Below are 24902 nucleotides of genomic sequence, written 5' to 3'. Positions count from 1 at the left end.
CCACACATTTTCCAACTCTGAATTTGAACCAATTTAGTAGAATGGCCCATATATTTAAATGGATAATATACATGACAGACCTGAAAACCTATGGGTTTGATGGAATCTGTTCACCCGCTCTTTTCAACAAGCGGAAAAGCATTTAAATTGTGACAAAATGTGTGTTGTGTGTGGGTTTTTTTTTTCCAACCAACCTTCATAAAAATGTGCAAAAGTGTTTCCTCCACCAGAGGATAAATTGAGTAGAACCAAAATAGCAATCTGTGATACTTCTTAATGACAAGCATTTAGACATGAAACCACAAAAATTGCTCACATAGAGTATGCAGTGTTGTTTACACTTCAGCATATAGTGAGTTATACACAACTGTTTTATTTTGAACAATAAAGACTGAAAGTCGCACATGTGATCTCATTTCACTGATTTACACTGGTACTCCGAATACAGTCATCTCAATAGAGTGAAAGACTCAATTAGATGATTCAAAGTTTTTGTGAAAGCCTTTGGTGTCCCATTTCTCTCTAAGATTGATGGCGGAACCCTCTGCTTTGATTATTCCACTTGTTTCCGAGGATGGAGAACTGCTTCCATGGCTTCTGGTCAATGAACTTTCCACAGTGGGTTGTGGTATACCCAACCTTCACCCTGTATGAACAAAAAATGAAATACTGTTTTCATTTGTGTATGTATGTCCGTCTAAATCTTGAAAAAATACTTTGTGGCTATCGTGAAACGTTTGTTTTTGGTGTTCCCATTGCAGCCACTAATGACAAACAAAATTTGCTGTTTATGTAATGCCAGTTAAACCAAGTGAAATGTAATTTAAATATTCACATTTAAAGAGGGAGTCAACCCAAACATTTTTTTATTTAAGAATATGTTCTATGCAGGCTCACTAGTTGAAACAAGGCAATGTGATTAATATGAAACAGGATTTAATTAAGCAGCAAAATCCACCTGTTTTTAGCCCTTTCTGGGGCGGCCATTTTGTCACTTCTGTCGACTGAAATTGACATCACAGTTGCTCAGAGCTCAGATATCAATGCTCATCTTCAGAAAACAGGTGAGCCGTGATTGGTCGTTATCTGAGTCCTGAGGATGTGTGATGTCATTTTCAGCCGACAGAAGTGACAGAATGGCCGCCCACAGCGATTGCTAAAAACAAGTGGATTTCGTTGCTTATCTCTTATTCCACAAACACAATATTAATCACATTGCCGTGTTTCAACTAGTGGGCCTGCATAGAACATATTCTGAAAAAAAAACTGTTTGGGTTGACTTCCGCTTTAACAGTACTTGAATGTACATGTAGAGCAAGATGTAATATTGTTAATACATACTGATTGATTAATTTTTAACTGTTCAGATTTTTACAGTAAGTAAAAATACTATATTGGAATATGTATGGTTATCGGGATATAACATTACCTTTATTGGGATTTGGCCATAAAAAAGCAATTACTGTTTGCTTATATTGGGAAGAATTCACTGTATTTATAATACTCCTCACCTCTTTGATAAAATACTTGGGTTTCCAAGGGGTTTTGGTGGCAGCTCTCTTTTTGCCCTCGCTGCGTTGCCTCTCCTCAAGGCGGTGTTTGTGTTCTGCGGCGTCATCCATTCTTCCAGCCCTCAGAGATGCTGTTACGTGCTGCCAAAGGCGCCTGGACACGGCACACAAAAGTGTAGTGTAGTTTTTAATTTACACTCCGGAAAAGCCTAGTACATCTTCACATTTTGGATTTCTCTTTATTCTCTTCAAATAGATAAACTTAAATCATTCATCCCAAATCTCAATGAAAAAGTATGCCTTACTCCTGTATGCACTCACTGCCACACATTGAGAGGTACGACTGAACACAACTGAACTTTGTCGTGCACGGTCACGCAACTAGCTTTAATCTAGCGTTGGCCATTAGTTTTGCTGCGATTTGAAATTTGCACTGCAGCTGAACGACTCGCAGATGTCAATCAAATATGCCATGTTGTATCACATGATCTTTAACAACAACAATGATGTGTCAGGGTAGGTATGTATATATATATATATATATATATATATATATATATATATATATGTTTGATATTAATTATATTACGATTTTCATATTGGTAAACGTTTTTTTATAATTTCACATGCACCTGTGGCTAAAAAAGTGAAGTATGTAGAGTCTCTGCTGCAGGCAGCAGAATGTTCTCCACATCGTTTGCAAAATCTCTGTCACGTGTTTAGAATGAACCTGTTCTGATCTGTGGAGAGTATTACACACGCACCAATCGTGAATCTATAAGTTTTTGCATTGTTGTCCTCTGGTAAATTCGAAAGAGGCTGCCGAGTGTCAGAACAGTGGTTCAGAACACTAACGACAAGAATTGAATAATCACAACATTTTTGTGTTCATTTAATTATGCGTCTGACTGACTCACCGTGACTCATTCTGTTCCTGCATCTCGATTGGCCTGATCTTCTTTTTGATGACAGGCAGCTTGGAGGTATCAATCACCTTGCTTTCTCCATTACTGTAGGTAAACTCCAGCACACCATTCCATTCGCCTTGGACTTTGCAAACTATGTTTCCTGTCTGGTTGTGCTTAACTTCAGCTGTTACTCTGTTAAAAGACAGATTTGTGAGGACAACATTCAAAGTGGGTGCTTTGGTGGCAACCGAGCTGTCAAGGCCTCTACTTTATTATGTCATCTATTGACACTACTGTTAAGAGTAAACACAGCTGTACTCCTTTTAACCACCGTTTCCTGTCAAGTACATTTTTATGACACCAAAATACTTTTGAATACTTATAGTATACAATGAACACCTTCAGATTCGCACATTTTTGCTCATTTTTTGAGGCAACCTATCCTCCGTTATTCACATAAAAACTCATATATTTGTTGTTTTTGTGCTCAGGCCAAAGCCATGTCTAATATAAATATGTTGCTTTGTTGCAGTCTTGAGGCATCTTGTGGCAAATGCAACATGTTGAAGTGAGAATCATAGCCTTGTCTTACAGAAAAAAGGACTATAAGCAATTAAACCTTTTGGGTGGGTGTCAATCACTGATGGAATTTTGCTATTCGTGGCAGAACTCAGTCCCCATCTGCATGCAGTATAGTATAAAGTAGTATAGTAAAGTAACAGTATCAAATAAAATGGTGTACCTGTGAACTTTCCCTCCATAGAAAGGTTTGGTGTGGAACGTGACTGTAGCTGAATACCCAGTTTTGGCACAACTGATTGTAACCTTTCCCCCTAGCTCCACCCAAGGCACGGCTAGAATGGAGCGGGCATAGGCACAAGGAAGCGTGAACACATAGTCTTCATCATGCTCTAACAGATGCAGTACACCTGGGAACAACAGGGCAGAAATATGTGGTGATCAAATTAATAGTTGTTTCCTTTAGGTGGACGGAGACAACAACGACACGACTTGTACAGCTCATCAACAAAGATGACCACAAATGGTTGTTAACAATGTGTTCAGAGGAAAGGGGAGACACTGAATCATTGTCAGTGTTATGCGGTGCAGTACACATATTTATTGAACTGAACTGAATCAAAGTTAATTACCCCAAGGTAAAAACATAAACAGGTTAATTTCCCTCGATTTAATAAAATAACCCAAGTGTGACAAAATTGGCCCAATCTGCCCCATATTTACTTCTAACATTGCTGGATTCACTGTTGGAGTAAAATAATGTAAAAAAAAAAAATGGAGAATACTTTGACACACTATATTTTTGTACTCTGTATTTAAGAGCAGTGGGCATCAACCAGGGGACCAAATCCAGATTTTTAGTCATTCAAGGCACTGGACTGTCTGGACCCGAGTAATCATGTTGTTGATTGTGAGGAAATCAGAGGAGTCGCAGAAAACCGAAGTAGTTTTGGGGAATGCAAAAAAAACAAACAAACCCCAGAGCCAGACGGTGGGCATTTTACTCAATTTTGCTGCTCGGGAAATTCGGCGGCGGCCAGGGTACCCGTCCATCATTTATCAGTCATTTTTCGGACTAACGGTCTGAAAGATGATATTGTCGCTGGAAGCTATGACTTACAGTCAAATAAATGGCAACAAGTGAATAAACAGGTTTATTCTACCTTCTGCCCTCTAATGAAAGAGCATTTAATTTTTTTGCGTAATATATTTGTAACTAATAATTATTTGGGGGCAAATTAAATGAAATTATTAATCATTTCCCATGGCAACCTGCATGGTTGGGAATCACGTTGCTTTGAATCAACCATGAGCAAACAAACATTTTTTTACGTGTGGCTTCCTGGCAAGGATAATTGTGCAATTCAAATGCACCATGCTCCAATTAAAAAAAAAAAAAGTAAAACAAGCATTTAAGAGAGTCTGTGTCAGTTTAGCTTGACCTCACTTACAATATATTGTGATTTGAGCATTCAAACTGCTTGCCACATGTCCCAACTGAGCACCCATCATGCTTTGCTCCCTCTTTCCTCACAGATGCTTATATAACAGCCAGCTGTCTTATGTCCAGGTCAAATGTATTCACATCTGTTTCCCCAAGACACAAACGCGCACACACACATACAGACAGAGACATGTTCACACACGCACACACACACACGCACACAAAGTCAACCAGTATGTCAAGCAGAAATGTATGTATTGGACACCTTCAGCTAATTAGTTTGACTTACACGATATTCTGTTTGTATTCATATATTAAACACGTGCATTCACCTTTGAGCACATGTGTATCCTCTTGATTGCATAAATTCATGCATGCCGAGTTGTGCAACTATGAGACAAAGACCTATATAATGTACAAAGCGTGATTGGTTATTCTTCAGGGGCGGAGCTATTTTCACACGGGTGCAGCATTCTTAGATCACTCATCAATATTAACAGTATATTTAAAGAAGAAAAGTATAATTAACCTGAATGCAAACTTGAAAAGAATCTGTCTTTAGTAAAGAAAATTTGATTTATACAGTCACAGTTTTACAGGGTGCCAAGGGGTAGCAGTTGCCACCCTTACCAAACCCCTTGACCCCCATTTGCCGCACCTGGCTGTTGGCAATGAATCTATCAATACTAAATTCTATTTTTTTTATTATAAATGTAAAAGTCCGTTTAGAATTGACTTCCACTTCACCTGCCCTTCCCCCCTCCCTCCCTCCTTTCAAGGAAAAATGGTCATGTCCTACCAACACCACCAATTAAGGAAAAAGTCAAGTGCATTTTAACTTGACCATCCCCGGCATACCACAGAGAGTGAGGTAAGCTATATTATGTTTGTGGATTTCTAGTCTGTGTTTAATATGTCCAAATGGTATGTCAAGTGTGACAACTTTATGTGAAATAGTATTTTTAGATAACTGGAGGTTTATTGAGGTGCTTCGGCAGTGCTATCTAGCTTACATTGAGGCGGTGTGACTGCCTGGTTATACTAAATGAGATTTTGAAAACAATACATTGTAACGTTTTCCAGGGTTCACAGGAAACATGATGACAGTAAACTCACAAAGCACACACTGTATGGACCTCGTGACACGCCAAGACACACATACTGTATATACGTACCTATACGCACGCATACACCCACACATACTGTACACATACATTCATTACTTATGTCTAATTCCGGTACATACGAGTAATGACTCTACACTCAGGGATATGATTTGTGAAACCTTTTGCACTGCATAAATAAGGTTTACCAAACATCACAGGTACTTTTTTTTTCTGAAAATATTATTTTAATGTCATTTGATCATAGTTTTGAAAAGAGTAGTTACCTTACCTTCTCCAACCATTGAAACTCCGACCGACATGCCCAAGAACTTGCTCTTGGTCCACACATGAGTATTAACACACATCCTCTTCTCCTTGCACTCGTAGTAAAAGCCCGATACAGGCGGGTGGTGGGACACCTGCTCTGCCACAAAGCGAACCTGGTAACAGTCGGATTTGAAGCCACTGCAACTCTCTGTCCCCCTCTGTGAGGAGTTTGACGTCGTAGATGTGAAGGCGGCTGCTGATTTGGGAGCCGTACAGCTGGTGGCTCTGAGGGACCGAACACAGTCCCGAGGCACACACCACGTACAGCGGAAGGTCTCGCCCAGGATGGGGTTGTAGGGCTTTTTGGCCACGGCGCCCTTTCGGCCCTCATGGAAGGCAGTGAGATAGTACTCAACAAAGCGGATGATGCGCTCCTCTGACGTAGTTCCAGTGGTGATGGAGAGGAACATGTCAGGGTGAGCCATGAAATTGGCATACATCTCTAGTAGAGAGCGCTTCTCTAGGATGAATGTAGGGAGCACCACCTGTGAGGGCAAGAGAAGATTGAAAGAACAACGTTACGGTAGTTTATTCATTCTCCATCCATTTTCCGCTGGTAAGTAAGTTAAGTTCGCGGGTGAGCTGGGGACCATCTCAGCTGACTTAGCGTGAGAGGATGGGTACACGCTGCACTAGTCGCAAATAACCATTCACACTCACATTGGACAATAGCGTCCAATTAATCTGACATTTCAATTTCTGGAATGTGAGGAAGCACACGCACGGGTTTGAAATGCAAAACTTTAGTTAATATCTAGAATGCAAATTCATGTTAGCACATTTGTGCATTTGTTTTGGATGCAAACACATTCAAATCTAAACAGGCAATGAGAAATGACAGAGAGGTGGCGAAGCTCAATTGGTGTCGCTGCCAGAGCGGTTTGGAGAGTTTAGTGCCTTTCTTTCCAAATTTCCCTTTTTGACGATATTCAGCTGACATTTGTTTGTTTGTGTAGACACAGTGGGCCTTGTTGTGAGCCACACCGAGGTTATTATATGTAATGAAAACAAACGAAATAACCAAAACTAAAATCCATAAAACATTTTCAAAAATGAAATAAAATCAAAATGAAAATTACAAAACTAAAATTAACCCATGATTATAGAAAACATGTCTTTCGTTTTCGGCATGATATTGCTGTGCGTCTGTACAGAAGACGAAAGGTCAATCAATCATTTTGAGAATTGTAGTTTATTTCATTACCCAATAATTCACAACTTTTTTTAATCATACATTTGACAAACACTTCATATATTTATAAGAAAACAAGCTAATACTAAAACTAATAAAAACCAACAAACTTGCACAAAAGTATTGAAGTTTCCTGGTTTGTTTCTGTCCTTGTTTGTTAGTGATGTTTTTTTTGTCTCAAATCCTTGTCAAGTAATTTTAGTCAAGTCTTTTCCTAGTGTTTTTTTTAGTTAATTTAAACGCTCTTAATCTGGACTCCTGTTGATTTAGTATTCCTGATGATTCCGCCGCTTGTTTACCTTTTTGTTATTTTTTGATTCAATTGTTTTGGAGTACTTCCTGCCTCTGTGCTTCCCTGGAATTGGGTCCTCAACACCACGCTTAATGTGACAAACTCTGCCGCTTAGTCATATGGGACGATCGATTGTGGGACGATCGTTACGCGCTTCAGGGCAGTTACACTTCTCCTGTTCCCTTCTGCATTCACCCATTCTTCCTGTTTACATGCCACCGCTTCATGATACAATAATACTTAACTACAACTTGTACTCTTGTATGTGACCAAATTGAACTCTTTCGGCTTATTTGTATTGCGCAAGGTGGTGGTAATTACTCACAACTGGCAGGAGGAACAATTGCATTGATCATACTTTACAAGAGATCCACAAAGCACTCACATCAGTCAAAACCTCATGACTTTTAGAATCAAGCATGACTGAGCGCTGCATGGATTGACTGGTACCAGTGCACCCTTAAAGCGGAAGTCAATCCAAACGTTTTTTTTTTTAAGAATATGTTCCCAGCAAGCCCACTAGTTGAAACACGGCATTTGATTAATTTTGTGTTTGTGAAATATAAGTTAAGCAGCAAAATGCACTCGTTTTTAGCCATCTCTGCGGGCGGCCATTTTGTCACTTCTGTCGACTGAAAATGACATTACAACTGCTCAGGGCTCAGCTAACGACCAATCACGGCATAGAACATATTGTTGAAAAAAATATGTTTGGGTTAACTTCCACTTCAAGAGTTTTGTGAAGGTGAGAGTTTTTCCCATGAGAATCATTGTTTATAAACAAGGTCAACCACTGTAATGGAACAAACCGTGTTCCATCTTATGTAACTGGGCAATGTGCCATATCTCCAATAGTTTTGTGTCGCAAAACTAACTACATCATACACTACATGGTAGAATTAACCTTTACACTGAACTCTGATATTTATCTTTTCTGGGAAAAGACTGCACGTCTCCAAAACGAACTCAGCTGCATTCATGACCTACCTTCAAGTTCTTCTCTCTTGCCATACCACTCACATCTATACTCAGCCTCTTCCATAGTGGAGGTATAGCGACCTCAAGAACACACAAAAAGGTAAGGATGAGAAGTTCACCTTAGTGAGGTCCATTCCGAGTTTGAGCTGGGACAATAGATGAAGGATGATGCTCCGCTGCTCATCAAGAACTCCCAGGTCCTCCTCGTCGTTGTCTTCTGTGTCCGTGGTCTCGTCACTGGGATCCAGGCTCTCCGGGATGCTGCAGTGCTGCTTTCCCTGCGAATGGACATGCCATGACAATGCTTTTCTTCAAATTGAATAAGAAAAGCAACTTTTGCCACATATAAACACTGGTTTGGTAGTCTCTGATATAAATGTATACAGAGATGTTTATAACTCCTAAAAATGCCAATAATACTCTACATGCACACTTTACAATGACAGTGTGCTAATTGCAATCCTTCTTAAGCATTCTGTCCCATCTTTACACCAGTACAACTTCGGTCAAACATCCACTCATTAGTATAGAATACCATAACTAAGTTGCTCTGTAAATTAACTGCACCATGTGAACACACCATTCGTACTCCTCCAGGCTATTAGTAGGATTCTATGAGGCTTTGAAGCATGAGTCACTTTTCTACTCTGCCAGAGTAAGTTTTAAACAATTAATCTAAGTAAATTCAAACATGTACTATACTTTATAACTGTAACACACGCATGATGAATTATGAAAATAGCACACACCCACGTACACAGAGCCACTCACTTTGCTAGGATTGCATTCAACCATTGCAGGCATAGGAGTCCTGTTGGATTTCATGTCCAGCATCCACAGACAGACAGACAGAGGCAGAATAAGAGGCTAGAGTGACAGACTATCTAGAGTGGAGAGCAAAGTAAAAAACAAATACATTTGAAAAAGCGCTATGGAAAGAGAGAGAACGTCTATCTCTGTGTATTTTTGAGAGGCAGATTAACTCCGATGCTAATGATGATTTCTGTCTTGCTATCCGGCTTTACACATAAGCCCCACCCCTTACACGCTCACCATGTATGTACATCACAACTCGTCCTACTTTAATAGCTCGCTCTCACTCCCTCACTCTTAAATTCCCCTCAGGCAATCTGCCTATTCTGGACTGGTTTCACTCATTTGCCTTTAACACTACTAACGGCAATATTATTTGCTTTTGCTGTCTTTTGGAGTCTTGAGAAGCACCACAGGACAGACAACACATCCTGATAACTAAATCACAGAATAGACAGCTTGTCAAGTCCTTTTACTACAAGTTCTACTTATTTCATTCGTAGTTAGAGGCCATAACTAAAATCCAATAGTATTTCCACTCATCCCTTGTGATAAAAACATACAAGAATCAAATGTCAAAAACATTATACAAGACAGCATACAGCTGCCTCATCTAAGTCACGTGTCTTTCCTTAGTTATGCTGAAATTTAGCGGAGTATAAAATTAGAGCATAAAACACAGGTTTTAAACTATGTCTCTCACTGCAGTTAGTCAAGTCAGTATATGACTGTCACTCATAGCAATCCTAAATCAAAATGATACGGAACGTACAAGCGTGACATAAAGATGTGAGGTAGACTATGATGTCTATTTATGTTTGCACTTGCTGTAAGACCATGCTGATGTGCTTTTTAGTTGTATTATTTATTAAGTTATTTGTCACAACAGTGAACAATACCACATTTGTAGCCACAATCAGAAAATAGCAGCACCAACAAAGAGATACCAAGGCGACCTGAGGCACAGCTTCTTCTGGAAAAGCAGATGTTAGCCTGTGAGTGTCTATTAAATGAGAACATATGCTTTCAGACAAGCACATGCTGTAGTTTGATGTTAGATGTTCAAAATACAACATGGACATAAATTAATGAAATTAATTTGCATCACTTTACAAACATTACAAAGGTTTGTAATTGCCTATCTATGCCACAAGTTGGCAGCAAAGCACTAGTTTTGTCTAAATGCAGCTCCTCAATTCACTTCAACAAAGTTCCCAGGCACCGAGATGCCACAAAATGGCACCAAAGTAATATTATTAGTTTGCCTTAAGGAAAAAAAACAACTTGGATGAGTTTTTTAGTGAATAACGGAGGACAGGTAAATAAAACCACATTAACGTTAAACCACCTATTAATACATTTTAGATGTATAAAGCACCTTTTAAGGGATCCAAGAATGGACTTTTTGACAAGAACTCTGTCTAACAAAGCTTATGGTTTGGTAAGTGATGCTTTCATGCACTTGCTTATTTTATGTACATTGAGGTACAGGGTTACCTCAATGTATGTACTGATGTGGCTGTCGAGCCTTGGGTCTAATATAATTCTCAATCAATAGGGTTTTTGCTTTGACTCAACAAAGACGATCAGTAACAAGGACAACACAGTCCTGTGCAGAGGTGCCAAATGTAACTCAAAAGTCACATCAAACTAATCCACTTCCATCTGATCAGAATGTCCTTAAATTGCCTGTAAAAACAAATCAGGGCCAATTTCTCTCCCCTGTAGAGTTGCTGCGACTAAAATTACTCGTCATTCCCATTGACCTCACAGTGTTTGCGCTTTAATCTTCCACATGAGGAACATCCAGTTAATGCGTTATGAGGGTTTGGAGAGTGTGAAATTGTCTGTCCATCATTTTGTGCTGCAGGACTGACAAAGTGGTTCACCCAATGTTTAAAGCAAGGTTTCTACATACAGTGGCTTCCATTTTCACTGGTTTGAAAGATGTACAGTAGAGTATTTCTGGCAATTGAACCTTTTTCTTTCACAATTACCTGTTTAAAACAAGGAATCCACAGAAAACTAATTGTGTTGATCAATGTCAACAAACAAACAAACAAACAAACCCGATATCAGCATGAACTCATCCACAGACATGAAAATAAATAATCACAACACAGTGTGCACAAAGCTGCTTTTTCTATTACATTATATCGGAATGTATTTAACGCTGAACTGTTTTCACTCTCAACTATGCGCTTTTTTTTAAACATACTTGAGCCTTAGGTACTATGTGTGAAATACAATCAATAAACTGATAAATATGATGGCCATAGATCCCCAAATTACAACTTCAATGGCAATTATCCCTTCGCAAAAGAGTACAGTACTTTGAAATAAGATCATTATGAATAAAGGTGTCATAAATGACACCTTTTAGGCTTGTATTGTAGTTCAAATACAGCATACACAAAGGCTCTCACACACACACGTTCTTATTATTGTCATCGTCGTAACCATTGTTTGTTGTTGCTATGACATGGTAAAATTGAACAGAATGTACGATACCTCAATATGGTGGGACCGGCTACTGAACATGGCCAGTTTTGATGCATCATTTGTCATCTGCTTCTGAGGAGATCTGATCCATCCAGTCGAACTGTCTGTAGAGTGAATTGGAAAAAAAATGACCCCCTTAGTCATTAAAAGTAAAGTGAAAATAGTAAATGCAAGTGGCATAAAAATCTATTTTATATTTGTGTTAGGGTAGAGTATTTCTTTATTGTAGCAATGATTCTTGGCAATGAAATGTTTTGAATTGGAAAACCTGTTCATTTTCCTTTTAAGCGGTGCCGCACTGATCTGGATGTGGCTCACGCGATAGGGCAATTTGAAGCTTTTGTTCCGCAAAACCATTGTCTGGAGTGAGCTCTTGTACCATCTCCAAACTGAAGTCCAAGTTCTGTGCGACGGGAGAAGTCAGAGAGAGGCTGCGAATTGGGCGTCTCAAGAAGACAGTTCCCTCACCCTGTCAGCACTTAGGTAGTGAAGGTTGTTTTCTACAGATTTTCAGTCAAGTTTTGAAGGAGGTTATGGCCTACAATTCTCTGCCTAGAAAGTCCAGATCAGATTGCACACAGCCAATTTCCACTCTGATAGGGCTGCCAGGAGGTCTGCCAGAACTGGAACCTGAGCATGTGGAGGGTCGTGATGTTCAATGATCAGTCCAGATTCTGCCTACATCACTTGCATCGCCAAAATATAGTCTAAAAACAAACAAAAAAATTACAATGTGGTAGGCCCATTTACCATTTACCATTTATATGACAAACAAAGTAAAGATGTGAAGTGGGCACTTAATCTGTAATTCCGTACATGTGACATGAATCATAGAAAATCATTAGAGGTTTAAACAGGTTTAGCATCTTGAGTGTTGACCTCATTAGCAGATTGCAGTCTCTGAAGACTGAACATGGACTCATATTGGAAACTTGCGAGTTGCACAAGGGTTAGGATCCTGAAGCAACATGGTGAAAATGGACACTTGAACAGTCATCAATATAAATAACACCGATCAACAAATTTGTACAAATTATTTAATCAGAGATGCAAGTGAATTTTTCTAGATTTTTTTTTTTGCGCTGCTGTCGAATCTGCTCTTGTTTTTCTCTAACATCAGGTTTTCAAAATCTTCTTCTTATTTTTATTATTATTATTATTAATAATAATAATAACATGTAATATAGTAAGATATTTAGTAATACTTATCAGTCAAATGTTAGTTTCAGCAATTTTATTCTTTATTTATCCTCTAGGTGTCAGTAGAACGTTTCAAACTGGAGCCAACTGTCAAAAACGATCAAGAAGACATTACTGTTATTACATTGTCAGTGTACTGAGAATGTTAAAGGAAATGAAAAGAAGCGTTTGTTGACTTTCTATTATTTATCCTATTCAGCGTCACTAGGAAATTGACACTACACATACAGTACTCGTGGCAAGAACTGAACTGTTCATTGCCTTTGGACATCAGTCAGGCCTCTATCCTCCCTATTTTAAAATCCTTTCTTAAAACCCACCTTTTTTCCCTTCAACACAGTATGTTTTATTTTGTATTTTTCTAATTGCGTTCTTCTAGTTTTTGTTAAGTCTTCATTTTAGTCACGTTTCATGTCCTTTACATTTCCAAAACATCAGCTTCTGTTGTATTTTCTTGCACTACAAATGAAGAGACTTTAGCCTGTTGGAGTTTATATGAATGAAGAGATGTGAAACTGATCATGTTTAAAAAAATGATGAAACATGAGGCTTAATTTGCATTGTAATTGCCCAACTCGAAGTGCCAAATATGGAGTTTCCTTTTTTTTTTTTCTTGGGCAGCTAAAACACCTTCCACTCTTGATTCCTGGAACACTTTCTACAAGATGTTGAAGGGTGTCTGTGGGAATTTTTGTCCATTGATTCAAACGAATGTTTCACCTGTTAGACGTCACTAATGTTAGACCTCAGAGATACTCATAACCTGTTATAGTGTGTCCGGTGTCCTGCATTTTTTCCAGTATTTGAACTCAAATATTTTTCTTGATTCTCTCCAAAGACACACAGTCTGATCACCATCATCACTCAGCTCACCTGCATGACTCTGGATGTAATTGTGGTCCTTTTCTTGTCTTCTAGTGTAGCTGCAGTGTTTTGGACTTTGGTTGTCACTAACCGAGTGAATCGGGCTGTGACTGCTCGATTTGAGGCTAGCGGGTTCCAACTGGTGCACGCTCGAGCTACAGCGTTGATTCCAGGACTTGACTCTCTGTGCAGAGGCTGTCTCGCTCAAAGTCACTGAATGATGGTTCTGGTTCTGGTTGTGGGCCCGAACATTGTGGTGTAGCAAAGTGAAGCACTCTCCCAAGCAGCTCAAAGTGGCTGCAGAAGTCGCTTTTAAAAGGAGCAAGTCCTAAGAGCAAGAGCAATGATGGAGTGTGTGAGAAAGCAGTAATGAAGAAGCTTTTCTTTGTTTTCCACAAAAACTAGAACATAACTAACATTTGAACATGTGCAATTGTGCATGTTGTCTAGATTTTTGGGACATCTTACTGATAATAATCATCAATTTATTACCTCATTCAGAGAGGAGAGAGGTCCAGCTCTTGGGGGTAGAGATTCACTGGAGCTGAGCAGGATCTTCTGTTCCCCTTGTGCCTCAGTCATCCCCTACACTCAGACCCACAGACCGGATAACATTTTACAATCATTGCCAATGACGAACATCTTATGGAGTGAGTTGTTGAAATCTATTTGTTCCTAAAAGGGATGCCATGTTTACTGGAACAAGCACAGACCGTATCAAATTTCCCCACAGGTGTGAGAATTAATCCTGTCAAATTTCCCATACAACGCTGTTAAGGACAGACAAGAAATGACGCACTAAAAATGTTGGGTTGTTTCATCTTCCCCATCACGGTCTAGAATCCAGTCCTTCGAGGCAAATCTGTCGCAAAGACGAGACTAGGACCGGCGGTGGGATAAAATGCCTCGAGAGTAGCCGGCGAAGATGTTTCGTTTACACGCTTAATATTTAAGATTGTCGGCCTGACCCATTCTGGGCCCTATTATTGGGACAAATCCACCCTTATAGGGCAAGTCAACCCAAACATATTTTTGTCAAGATGTTGTATGCAAGCCCGCTAGTTGAAAAAAGACATTCTGATAAATATTGCATTTGTGGAATATGAGTTAAGCAGCAAATTCCACCCCTTTTTAGCCATCTCACGGTACGGTCATTTTGTCACTTCTGTCGACTGAAAATGACATCAAAACTGCTCAGGGCTCAGGTAACAACCAATCATGGCTCACTTGTTTTCTGAAGCTGTGTCGTGATTGGTCGTTACCTGAGCCCTGAGCAGTTCTGATGTCATTTTCAGTTGACAGAAGTGACAAAATGGTCGTCCCCTGAGATGGATAAAAAAGGGTGGATTTTGCTACTTAACTCATATTCCACAAATGCAATATTAACCAGAATGCCGTGTTTCAACTAGTGGGCCTGCTGGTAACATATTCCTGAAAAAAAAATGTGTTTGGGATGATTTCCACCTTAATACACCTCAGTCCAAAGGATAATCTTATGGGACAATCTTATAAGACATAAGTTACGTACTTGTTTGGGAAGGGGCAAAATCGGGACAAAAATTGTCTGATTGTCTTTGTGTATCGGCTCATGTCTTCCTACAGAACTCACACTGAGCTGCCAGCCTTGCTTCCGCCTAAATTCTATAATGTTGACTGCAAAAAAAAAAAAAAAACTGCTCTGTTCAAGAAGGCAGCTTGGCCTACCTCGACAATAAGTCTTCAACCACATTTAAACTGAACTTCATTCATTTAGCCGATTTACAAGCTTACACGGCATTGGTCACCATCACAGCATCCAGCTAGAAGTAGCTGAAGACTGATCACCTTTGGAACACACCTCATTGATGCAGTAATTTGTTCTACAGCGGGCCGCAACAAAGTGCGGGAATAAACATTTATAAGAAAGTCGACACTTTTATATTTTAATCCATTTGTACTTTACTCCATGGGGTTGATTCTAAAGAAGTCCTCTAAATCTACAAAGCATTTCAAGCCCACCTCTGACCACCTAACCCAGCCGCTTTGGCCAATTAGGATGGTCAGATAGGTGGGCCACATGCATTTTTACAGCATGTTTATTGTAATAACAAACTGTCAATCAATTTGGTCCTTACTCATATTCTCTCACTCGCTCTCTTGCATTACGACCCATACTATACGTGCAATACCCAAAGCAGTGCCAACATTTGGGAATTTTTACAAAGAGTTGTCTCAAAAATGCCAGGCGATAACCCCCAATGTAGCGCATGCAGGCTGTTAGCTCAACTTCATGTTACTGTTAACTTTTAAGTATTTTGCATTGATACTGTTACTTGTTAGGTTTTTTTTTTGTACTGTTATTGTTAATTGTTTTGTCTGACAGTGATTTGAATTTCTTGTTTTTGACTTAAAGTGGAAATCCACCCAAACATAGTTTTTTCAAGAATATGTTCTATGCAAGCCCACTGGTTGAAACAAGGCATTCAAATAAATATTGCGTTTGTGGAATAAGAGTTAATCCACTCGTTTTTAGCCATCTCAGGGGGCGGCCATTTTGTCACTTCTGCCGACTGAAATTGACATCACACCTACCCAGGGCTCAGGTAACGACCAATCACGGCTCAGCTTTAGAAAACAGGCGAGCTGTGATTGGTTGTTCCCTGACCCCCCGGTAGTTGTGATGTCATTTTCAGTTGACAGAAATGACAAAATGGCCGCCTCCTGAGGTGGCTAAAAAGGGGTGGATTTTGCTTCTTAACTCTTATTCCACAAACACAATATTAATCAGAATGCCATGTTTCAACTAGTGGGCCTGCTGGGAACATATTCTGGAAAAAAATATGTTTGGGTTGATTTGCGCTTTAAACGTGCTTTTATCAATATTTTGCATTACGTATATCTTATTGAAGGTTCTAGTGTTGTTTATTGCATAAGGCTAAGTCTGAATGGCTCAATTCCAATTTTTTTTCAATCCGACTCAGGTCCTATGTAGTCCTAGATAGGATATGTATCTGAACCTCAGCCTGAACGGACAGGTCACGTATGTATCTGACCTATATGTCATCAAGAGCCCAATATGTGCTTCGCGCAGGTGGGAGAGAGTGCTTGGTAGGGAAAGTTGTTTTGAGTAACAGTGTTGATTTGAAATTTGACCTATAATTTAATCCCACTTTAAACATGAAGCATAAAGTGGACATTTGTAGTGATAGTAGTACTTCAGCCACACAGATGGTTCATACCATGGACAAGCCGTATCGGAAATTGATAGATATACTGTATGTTCTTGCTTAGCACATATGCCACCCCTCTACAAAGTTTCATGCAAACCAGTTTTCTGTGTCCTTATAGCTGACAAACCAACGGCGATCAAAACAGAGCTATTCTTTCTTAATAGAGTAGAAGAAACATTTCCACTCTCTCAATGACGAATGAACCCAATGAAATTTTAATTGACAGAGAGGAAGACTCGTGTCAGAAGAGAGATAATGAGTGCTTCCTGTGACCCATGAATGTAATTAGGAGAGACATTGGCTCCCGAGTACCACAACTGGGACAGCATCTTATTTAACGAATATGTGAAATTAACTGTGATGACTATTAATCACATATACATTTGTGAAGTGATTTTAACAGTAATGACAATGATTTATCAGAAACAAGAGCTTTCTCCAATTCTGCAATGCTCTGTAGTGCGCTACATGGTCACGCATCAGTCTACAGATCTATTTGAGCATGACTTTCAGCTCACTAAAACACTCCACTCAAGGCCTGTGGTTTTATTTTTAAACCTGCCATTCAGTTGCACTGCTTCTTTCTTTATTTCTGTCTACATCAGGGGTCTTCAATCCTGTTCCCCGTTATCCAGCTTCTGCAGACCTTCGGTGAATATCTGTAGCAGGGAGGGATGGAAAACAGGCAAGACACCGGCCCTCGAGGAACAGGATTGAAGACTCCTGGTCTATCTCGTTGTGAGTGTTGTTTCTACGATCGTTTGTCTATTTTTGTTTTACCATGAGCCAAAATAAGGAGTCCGAATAACACTCTTGGTCCATTTTGAAGTCTTAAATACTACTACAAACAGGCTATTTTTAATCTTCCGAATATAACTGTGACCGGTGTTCAGCACACAAATCTCCGGACGGGTTTCTGTGAAGCATCTATATCATACTCCCAAATACAATAAAAGTCGGAAAACATATTACTATTATACATGACCTGTAAAGCACTAACAGAAAAAGCTTTGTGCACAAGGAGGTCCTGTATCGAATAACTACATTTAAAGACAAAATGTAGGTTGGATAAGAGAGAGGCAAAGTTGAAGTAGGTCTTTTCAGAAAACTGTCACACTCTCACACAGCCTCACTCAACACGTGTCATTCTCAGGGGAGGGTGAGTCATCACTCCTCTGACAGCAAGGGAAAGATGTGAAGACACTTTCACAGTTAAAGTCCTGATGTACCTAAATATAGACTTGGATTCATCACACCCAAACTGCAAAAAAGGACGGTTAAGTGTGTGGACAAACATTAAAAAAAGAAACCGCGTTATGTAAATTATATGTACATATATACTGTATATATAATGTATATATATATATATATATATATATATATACTGTATATAATGCCCACCCCCAATGTACTATATGTCATAAATATCAAATATAGTAACTAATGAGTAACGACAAACAAAGAGAAAAAATACATATAAAACTGTTGGAAGATGTCTGCTTATACTATAAAATATACGTCTGTTGACTTTATTCTAAGATTTGGAAAGTATCTTGCATCCTGTCTTTGTTCCTCTCAACACCTTTTAATTATTCTCAGCGGCTTTTCACACACCATTTTCTCATTTACCCCCTTCACTCATTTCTCACTTTCTTTTTTCACACCAAAGTTTCTTGTCTTTTACTCACCCTACTTTATATCAACCTCGCCAAAGCTTCTTCACCTTATCCCCCCTTTTCTTCTCCTTCCCTGACTTAAGATCTGTTCATCACAAATTTCCAGGTCCTCTTTTTCTAGTTATAATTGAACTGAGGCGAAAAACACAGTGCAACATCCAAATTCAAATAAATAACCAACAGTTATTTTTTGCTAGTGTGAGAGCTTGAAGAGAAAGCAACAGCCAAAGTAGGCAAAGGAAGTGCGCAAGAAGTAGGATGAAAGGCAGTCGGTAACCTAATTCCTTTCTGCCTTTGCACCCACTACAACTTCAGGCTACACTGCTGCCATAAGTCTAAAAAGCACGCAACAGTAGGCGAATTGGGTGGAAATGATCAGCCTTAGGAAAGCGATTCCAGTGGAAAGACGTTTATCATAGAAAAGGGGGATAAATAAAAGGCTATCGATAGACTTGGGATGGCGTGAGGCAGCTGGACTTGATGCATGAAGCTCCGGTTCCAAAGCCTACATCCTTACGGATGAACTGCTGCCACCCCAATCAAAATGTGATCCAGGTGTAGAACTTCAGTTTTCCCTTCTCCACAGTTTCATCAATTTAAGCAATGTGACACTCTTCTTTTCTATCAATAAAAAGTCCATATCAATATAATGATGATTAGCAGTATTCAAGTTATTATAATTACCTTTCTTCAATGATTGGCTGGGAGAAATCACAGGGTTTGCTATTTTATATCAACAATAGGTAATGGGACATTTCTCTCTAACTATAAATACTCTATGTATGTGATAGATCAAAGTGTGAGTTTCGAGTGGTGGGGGAAGTGTTGCAATGAGTGTACAAGCAAAAATGCCAGTGAAGTCACTTTACAAGACATGAACGTAAATGTATGAATATGATTAGATAATAGTCACATGGTTATCAAGTTAAACGCAGTACGCGTAGTGCTCACACAGCACATTAGCAAATGAAGCACACTAAGATGTGCTTAAATATATCAGCCGCCTGGTACAGCTGTGAGTGGAGAAGAGTGAGCAGATGGGAACCTTTCAGCGGTGAGATGAAAACCAAAAGGACATTAAGTCATTTTGTGAAGGTGGAAAACAAAGCAACAGCATCAAAGCGCTTGGATTAATTTGGTTGTCCATTTAGTGACAGCATGTCACATTATCTGCATCGCAATCCTGAGCCTGCATTGCTTTTAACACACCTGTGATAGTGAAATTGTGTCAGGGAGGACAAAGCGTTAGAGAGATGAGACATCTGCTTCACATGCCTGAGTGGAGGAGATGTAGAAGCTCGGAGAGGCTGAATAAAACAAACCATATCTCACAAGTACCATAGCTGGGTAGAAATCCAAACTTGCTCCACTGTGTCTTGAAATCTGAAATCTCTGGCTAAGCACATTTTGGGAGTAGTGCTAATCCAATAAGGAAACAGGAAAGAGAAGGGAATTGATTGAACACTGTCACAAGTCCCTTAAATGACTGCGCGTGTGCACGTGTGTGTGCGTGTGAGTGCGCGCGTGTGTGTGTACCTTAGCCCCATTGTCAGAGTGGCATCGAGAACATAGCTGTAGCTGTGTCATCCATGACTCCTGTTCGTCTGCATTTGATGCTGAAAAAAATATAACACTGCTGTAAGTGCTGCCCTGCATTCATCACAGACAGGAACAAAGAATTCATGCTTGAATATGAATGATATTTTGGTTTTATTTATGCAATGAACAAGCAAACAAATAGAATTTGAAGCTCTTGACTTATTGTTGAAATTTCTTAATCACTGACAGAACTTTTTCCAACTGTTAAAATGTTTGTTTTTTATGCATCGGTGAACAATATGTGCAAATAAGGCCAACAAGTGTTAATGTTTCTTTTAGCTGTCTTGAAAGACCATTATGTAGTTGCCAAATAAAAATGTTGGCATGGGAACTTAAACAATGACCAGCTGACATATGGAATATATCAAGTTCCCTGAGGAGATTTGGAAAAAGTTGTATCACAGTTAACATACAGTATATTCAGTACTGAGCAAAAAATGCACACTCTAAAAACACTTGGGTCAAAAATAACCCAATTTGGGCCAAAAAGGGACCAACCTGGTACTTGGGACAATTTGACCCAAATTTCTGGGTTGCTTTATACAAAACGACCCAATTTGAAGTGGATTGGTCCCTTCTTTAGAGTGTTATAGACCACCACAAGTTTGGTGATTGCCGTTTTGTTTCAGTAGACACTGACAACATAGTGGTTCAATTGTCTGTCTTCCGTGCAGGATATATGTGCCCTGTGATTAGCTGCCGACCAGTCCAGGGTGTAATCTGCGTACCGCCAGTCAGCTAGGATAGGCTCCGGCAACCCTGAATTGGATAAGCAATAAAGAAAATTGATGGCCGATTGATGTTGTTCAAATAATTTGGACATAGATAGGGAGAGCAGGATTATGCATAAAATACTGATAAAACTGATTTCCCCAAAACTTTGTAGAAGTGTGGTGTATAGTGTCTAGAAAGCATGCATTAAAGTTTAGTGAGGATCTGCACTCTACTAAGTAACATTCTAATTACAGTACAGTATATGGTCATTATAGCATTCTAATGGCAAAATTGAATGGTGTTCCAAGGCTATTGCGCAATGGCAATGCTGCAACAATACCTGTAAATCTGATAAAAGGTTTGCATGCATGTATTTATTTCTAGAATCTCTGAATCCAGTATTGCATGTCACACTCACCTCTAAGTTTATAGGATTCGCCAGTCGGGGACTGAATAGCAAACATGTAAGGAAAGTCACTGCAGGAGACAACCAATGCTCCAAGTAGAGACAGGGAACCCCTTGGGGGCCGCTGGCTTTTGTTGTGCTCATTTCGATAGTAGTCAAGCCGGCTAACCTTGGGGTCAAGAACAAAATACCTGCAAGAGGGAGACAGGTCACAAAAACGACAGAGGAAAATCAAAGTACGGTTTTTGAGGACCAAATGTATGTATTGCCAAAGTCTAACTTCAAATTGAATGATAAATTGTCAGCAACAGGGCATCCTATTAACATCATGGGGACCCTTTATTTTAGGCCATGTTATCTGTGATTGTGTAAACAACCTAATGCAATCACAAGACCGGGAATACCAGATGCGGAGAATGCAAATATGTCCGTGTGATAATGCTCAGTCAGCATTTTTAAACAGGGAGGAAAGAAACATCTTAGTTCATTTCACTCTTGACCTCATGAGCAACTTCAGAATGAAAAATGTTACCCAGTAGTCTTTCCCGCAGTCACGAAGCAGTGTCTCTAGGACTACAAATTAAAAATACTAATGTTGGGGGTAAGAATGAGCAAAAAAATATGCAAAACGATGTGACAGAAAGTACAATTCGCAATTCAACCAAAGCTATTGGCAAATAAATATACCTCTAAAACTGCACAAAATGTTTCACCTATGTGTGCGTGTGTGTGTGCGCGTGCTTGGAATTAAGCATACATCACATTGTCAAAAGGTGATCATGGAGCTCATTACACATTAGGATGGTTCTATCGATCTAGTTGGACAGTTTATAATAGCGAGGAAGTGAGTTGGAGTTGGGGATGGAGGGGGTAGTGGGAGAGAAGTTGCAGGAGAGGAACAAATGCAGGGCTTTCCTGGATGACTCATTCTGTGTCTCTGGGACACCCACCCACACAACTCCTCGAAAACGAGCTAAAACTGAATGAATGGAAGCATGCGCAAACAATTGAACGGCTACAAATATGACATACAACAATGCAGTCCGTAGGTGGGAGGTGCTGAACAAAAGTTGGCTTTAATGAGAATTAGAGGTCACACTGCAGTGCATGTGTCACTCATCCACAACGAGATGAGCACTGCACTGGTGGAAACAATAAGCTCATCATTACATTTTTAAATGTTTTTTATTTTATTGTTTTATGAAGACTTGATACAGGTCGCCAATGTTGTAGACTTCTGAGCTCTGGGCTCGCAGAAGAAGCTGTTGATTGGTTTTCAAACTATCTTAGCAGGCAGTCGCAACAAGGGTGTGCCACAGGGTTCTGGGCTAGGTCCATCTTTATTTGCAAATCAACTATCTTAGTCAAAATGTGGCAGATGCAGGACTTCACCTTTATATGGATGCCACCATTGTGTTCTGCTGCATCTCTTGCACAAGCAGTTAAAGATTTGTAAAATACCTTTGTGGTGATTCAAAATACACCGCATGAGCTGAAACTTGCCTCAAATGCAGATAAACTCTTGTTTTTTTTACCAGATCTAGGACATCACAGTTGCTCAAGGCTCAGCTAACGACCAATCATGGCTCACCAAAATAGGTGAGCTGTGATTGGTCATTACCTAAGAAAAGAGCAACTGTGATGTGATTTTCAGTCGACAGAAGTGACAAAATGGTCGCCTCCTGAGATGGCTAAAAGTGGGTGCATTTTGCTGCTTAATTCATTACTGCGATTACTACTTGGTCCAGCCGGATAAAATGGCGGATAGACAGATGCCCAGCTCTGATTTCTACGTCACACGCAGGCACAGCACAAGCTGACACAGTCAAATAAAGAAAACAATTCAAATCAAAACATCAGACACACACACACGCACAGCGTGGTGATTGGTGAAATAAAAACAATATGGGACACACGTCATTGAGGTCTGTGGGACTGATAAGTATACAACGCTGTTTTATTTTTTATTTATTTTTTTAACCTGTGTGTGATGTAGTACCAGTAAGACCGTTTTCGATGCCATTTGGCTGTCGCTGACGACTCAGCGGGCTAGGCTGGTCTGAAATACCGACGGTAGCTCACTGACGGACTCATTGGACTGATGATGCCCACCTCTGGTTATTTCTTGTAGGCTGTGAAGTATGGAGTGAAGTATAGAGGTCTCCTTCTGACTAATACTAAGCAATGAGCAGCCTCGTGTTCCCGAACAGAAAATTGTTTACAGTTACTTGGAACAGGCATCACATGCAGCAGATTGTTCTTGCACATGTTCCATTACTTTATTAATGTGTCTGTAATTTATCATACGATTACTATATGAAACCATACTGTGCTGGGGGCACTGTGATAGCGTGTCAGGGTGCTCAGGTTCCCTCCCAAATTCCCAAAACATGTATGAGAGGTTAATTGAAGACCAGAGGTAGCAAATCCAGGTCCAGAAAGTTAAACCCTTGCCACAGGTTGGCTTTAGCCACAGGTCGTTTACGTGCCGGTTGAGTAGAAGCACCTGTGGTTGAAGTCAAACTGTGGGAGAGGTTTTCACTCTATGGACCTGGATTTGACAACTCTGTTGAGGACTCTGAATGGCCCACGTGAGTGTGAATGGTTGTCGTATATATGCCTTGCGACTGACTGCCAATCAGTACAGGCAATGTACCTTGCGTTTTGTCAAAAATCATCTGGGATAAGTTCCAACTCACCCGTAGTCATTATTACTGGATAAAATTGCACTTGCAGCATATAACATTGTATTCATCTGATTTCTATACTGTGGATCCTCGCGTCATGGGTAATATTGTATCTAATGGAAAATTAATGACAATTTAATACGTTTTAATATTTCATTGTTATGAAACGGAACAAAAATCCTAGATTTCTGTATTGATTGATTGATGTCAAAACCCCCGAAATTATTTCCCTTAAATTTCTCAAGCAACCATCTGATATCAAGCTGTAATCAAGCTCTTTGCAATTATCATTTCACTTCTGGTTAACCTAGCACTCTATATAGAAAGCAATGACATTTACACACAGCCTAACCCACAAAAAATAATTAGGCACACAATTTATCAATGGCATATGCAATGAAAGTTAAAAATTAATAATAATACTACAAATAAAAATAAAATACACTGCATTTCACTCACCTATTCTGCCAGCCCTGCAGAAGATTAGTGTATTTCTTCAGGACCCCCTCCAGATGCTGTTTGTTGCGGGTTGTTTTATGCGGCGATGACCCTGCGCCACTATGCCCGTACTCGGAAGCAGGTGCTCCAACTCGCTGTTCTCGCCTCTTGTCCGGGTATTTGGCGGGGCTCTCTTGGCGCACGGACCGGCTCATGCTGCCGTTTCTGCTGCTGTTCAATTCTTGTCTGTTCGCGGCTGGTTACTATGTTTAAGTGTTTGTAAAGAGACAGGAAAGAAGCGTCAAGAGATTGCTCCTCAGCGATCCACTGCAGCTTTTAGAAATTGATGCAGTGATAATGAGATAGATAACGACACAAATTCTACAAGTGGAGCTTTACTGCTTCCTGACAGTGTTGACACTAAAGAGATACGGACTTATTTACTGCGGAGCTGTCCTCCTCTTCCTCCCTCTATCTGTGGTGACGTTATTGTGTTTTTTCAATTTGGAAATCCCGG

General features: G+C 39.7%; 1 protein-coding gene across 1 annotated transcript; it reads right to left on the bottom strand.

The window, feature by feature from the left end:
- Positions 1-352: 352 nt before the first annotated feature.
- Positions 353-24872, bottom strand: LOC147143965 (oxysterol-binding protein-related protein 10-like). The gene is made up of 12 exons (XM_086037646.1): positions 24407-24872; positions 21273-21451; positions 20078-20157; positions 14149-14241; positions 13666-13984; positions 11602-11696; positions 8397-8555; positions 5778-6300; positions 3162-3348; positions 2429-2611; positions 1512-1665; positions 353-646 (listed from the first exon to the last, which is right to left on the bottom strand). The coding sequence occupies exons 1-12, from the start codon at positions 24598-24600 to the stop codon at positions 602-604; spliced, it is 2211 nt and encodes a 736-aa protein (XP_085893772.1). The 5' UTR covers positions 24601-24872; the 3' UTR covers positions 353-601.
- Between the last annotated feature and the right edge of the window lie 30 nt (positions 24873-24902).

This window comes from Filicampus tigris, chromosome 8 (genome assembly GCF_054856515.1).
Source record: "Filicampus tigris isolate MCC_2025a chromosome 8, RoL_Ftig_1.0, whole genome shotgun sequence".
NCBI lineage: Eukaryota > Metazoa > Chordata > Actinopteri > Syngnathiformes > Syngnathidae > Filicampus > Filicampus tigris.
Note: the sequence above shows the minus strand (reverse complement) of the source record. Positions and strands in the feature narration are given on the sequence as shown.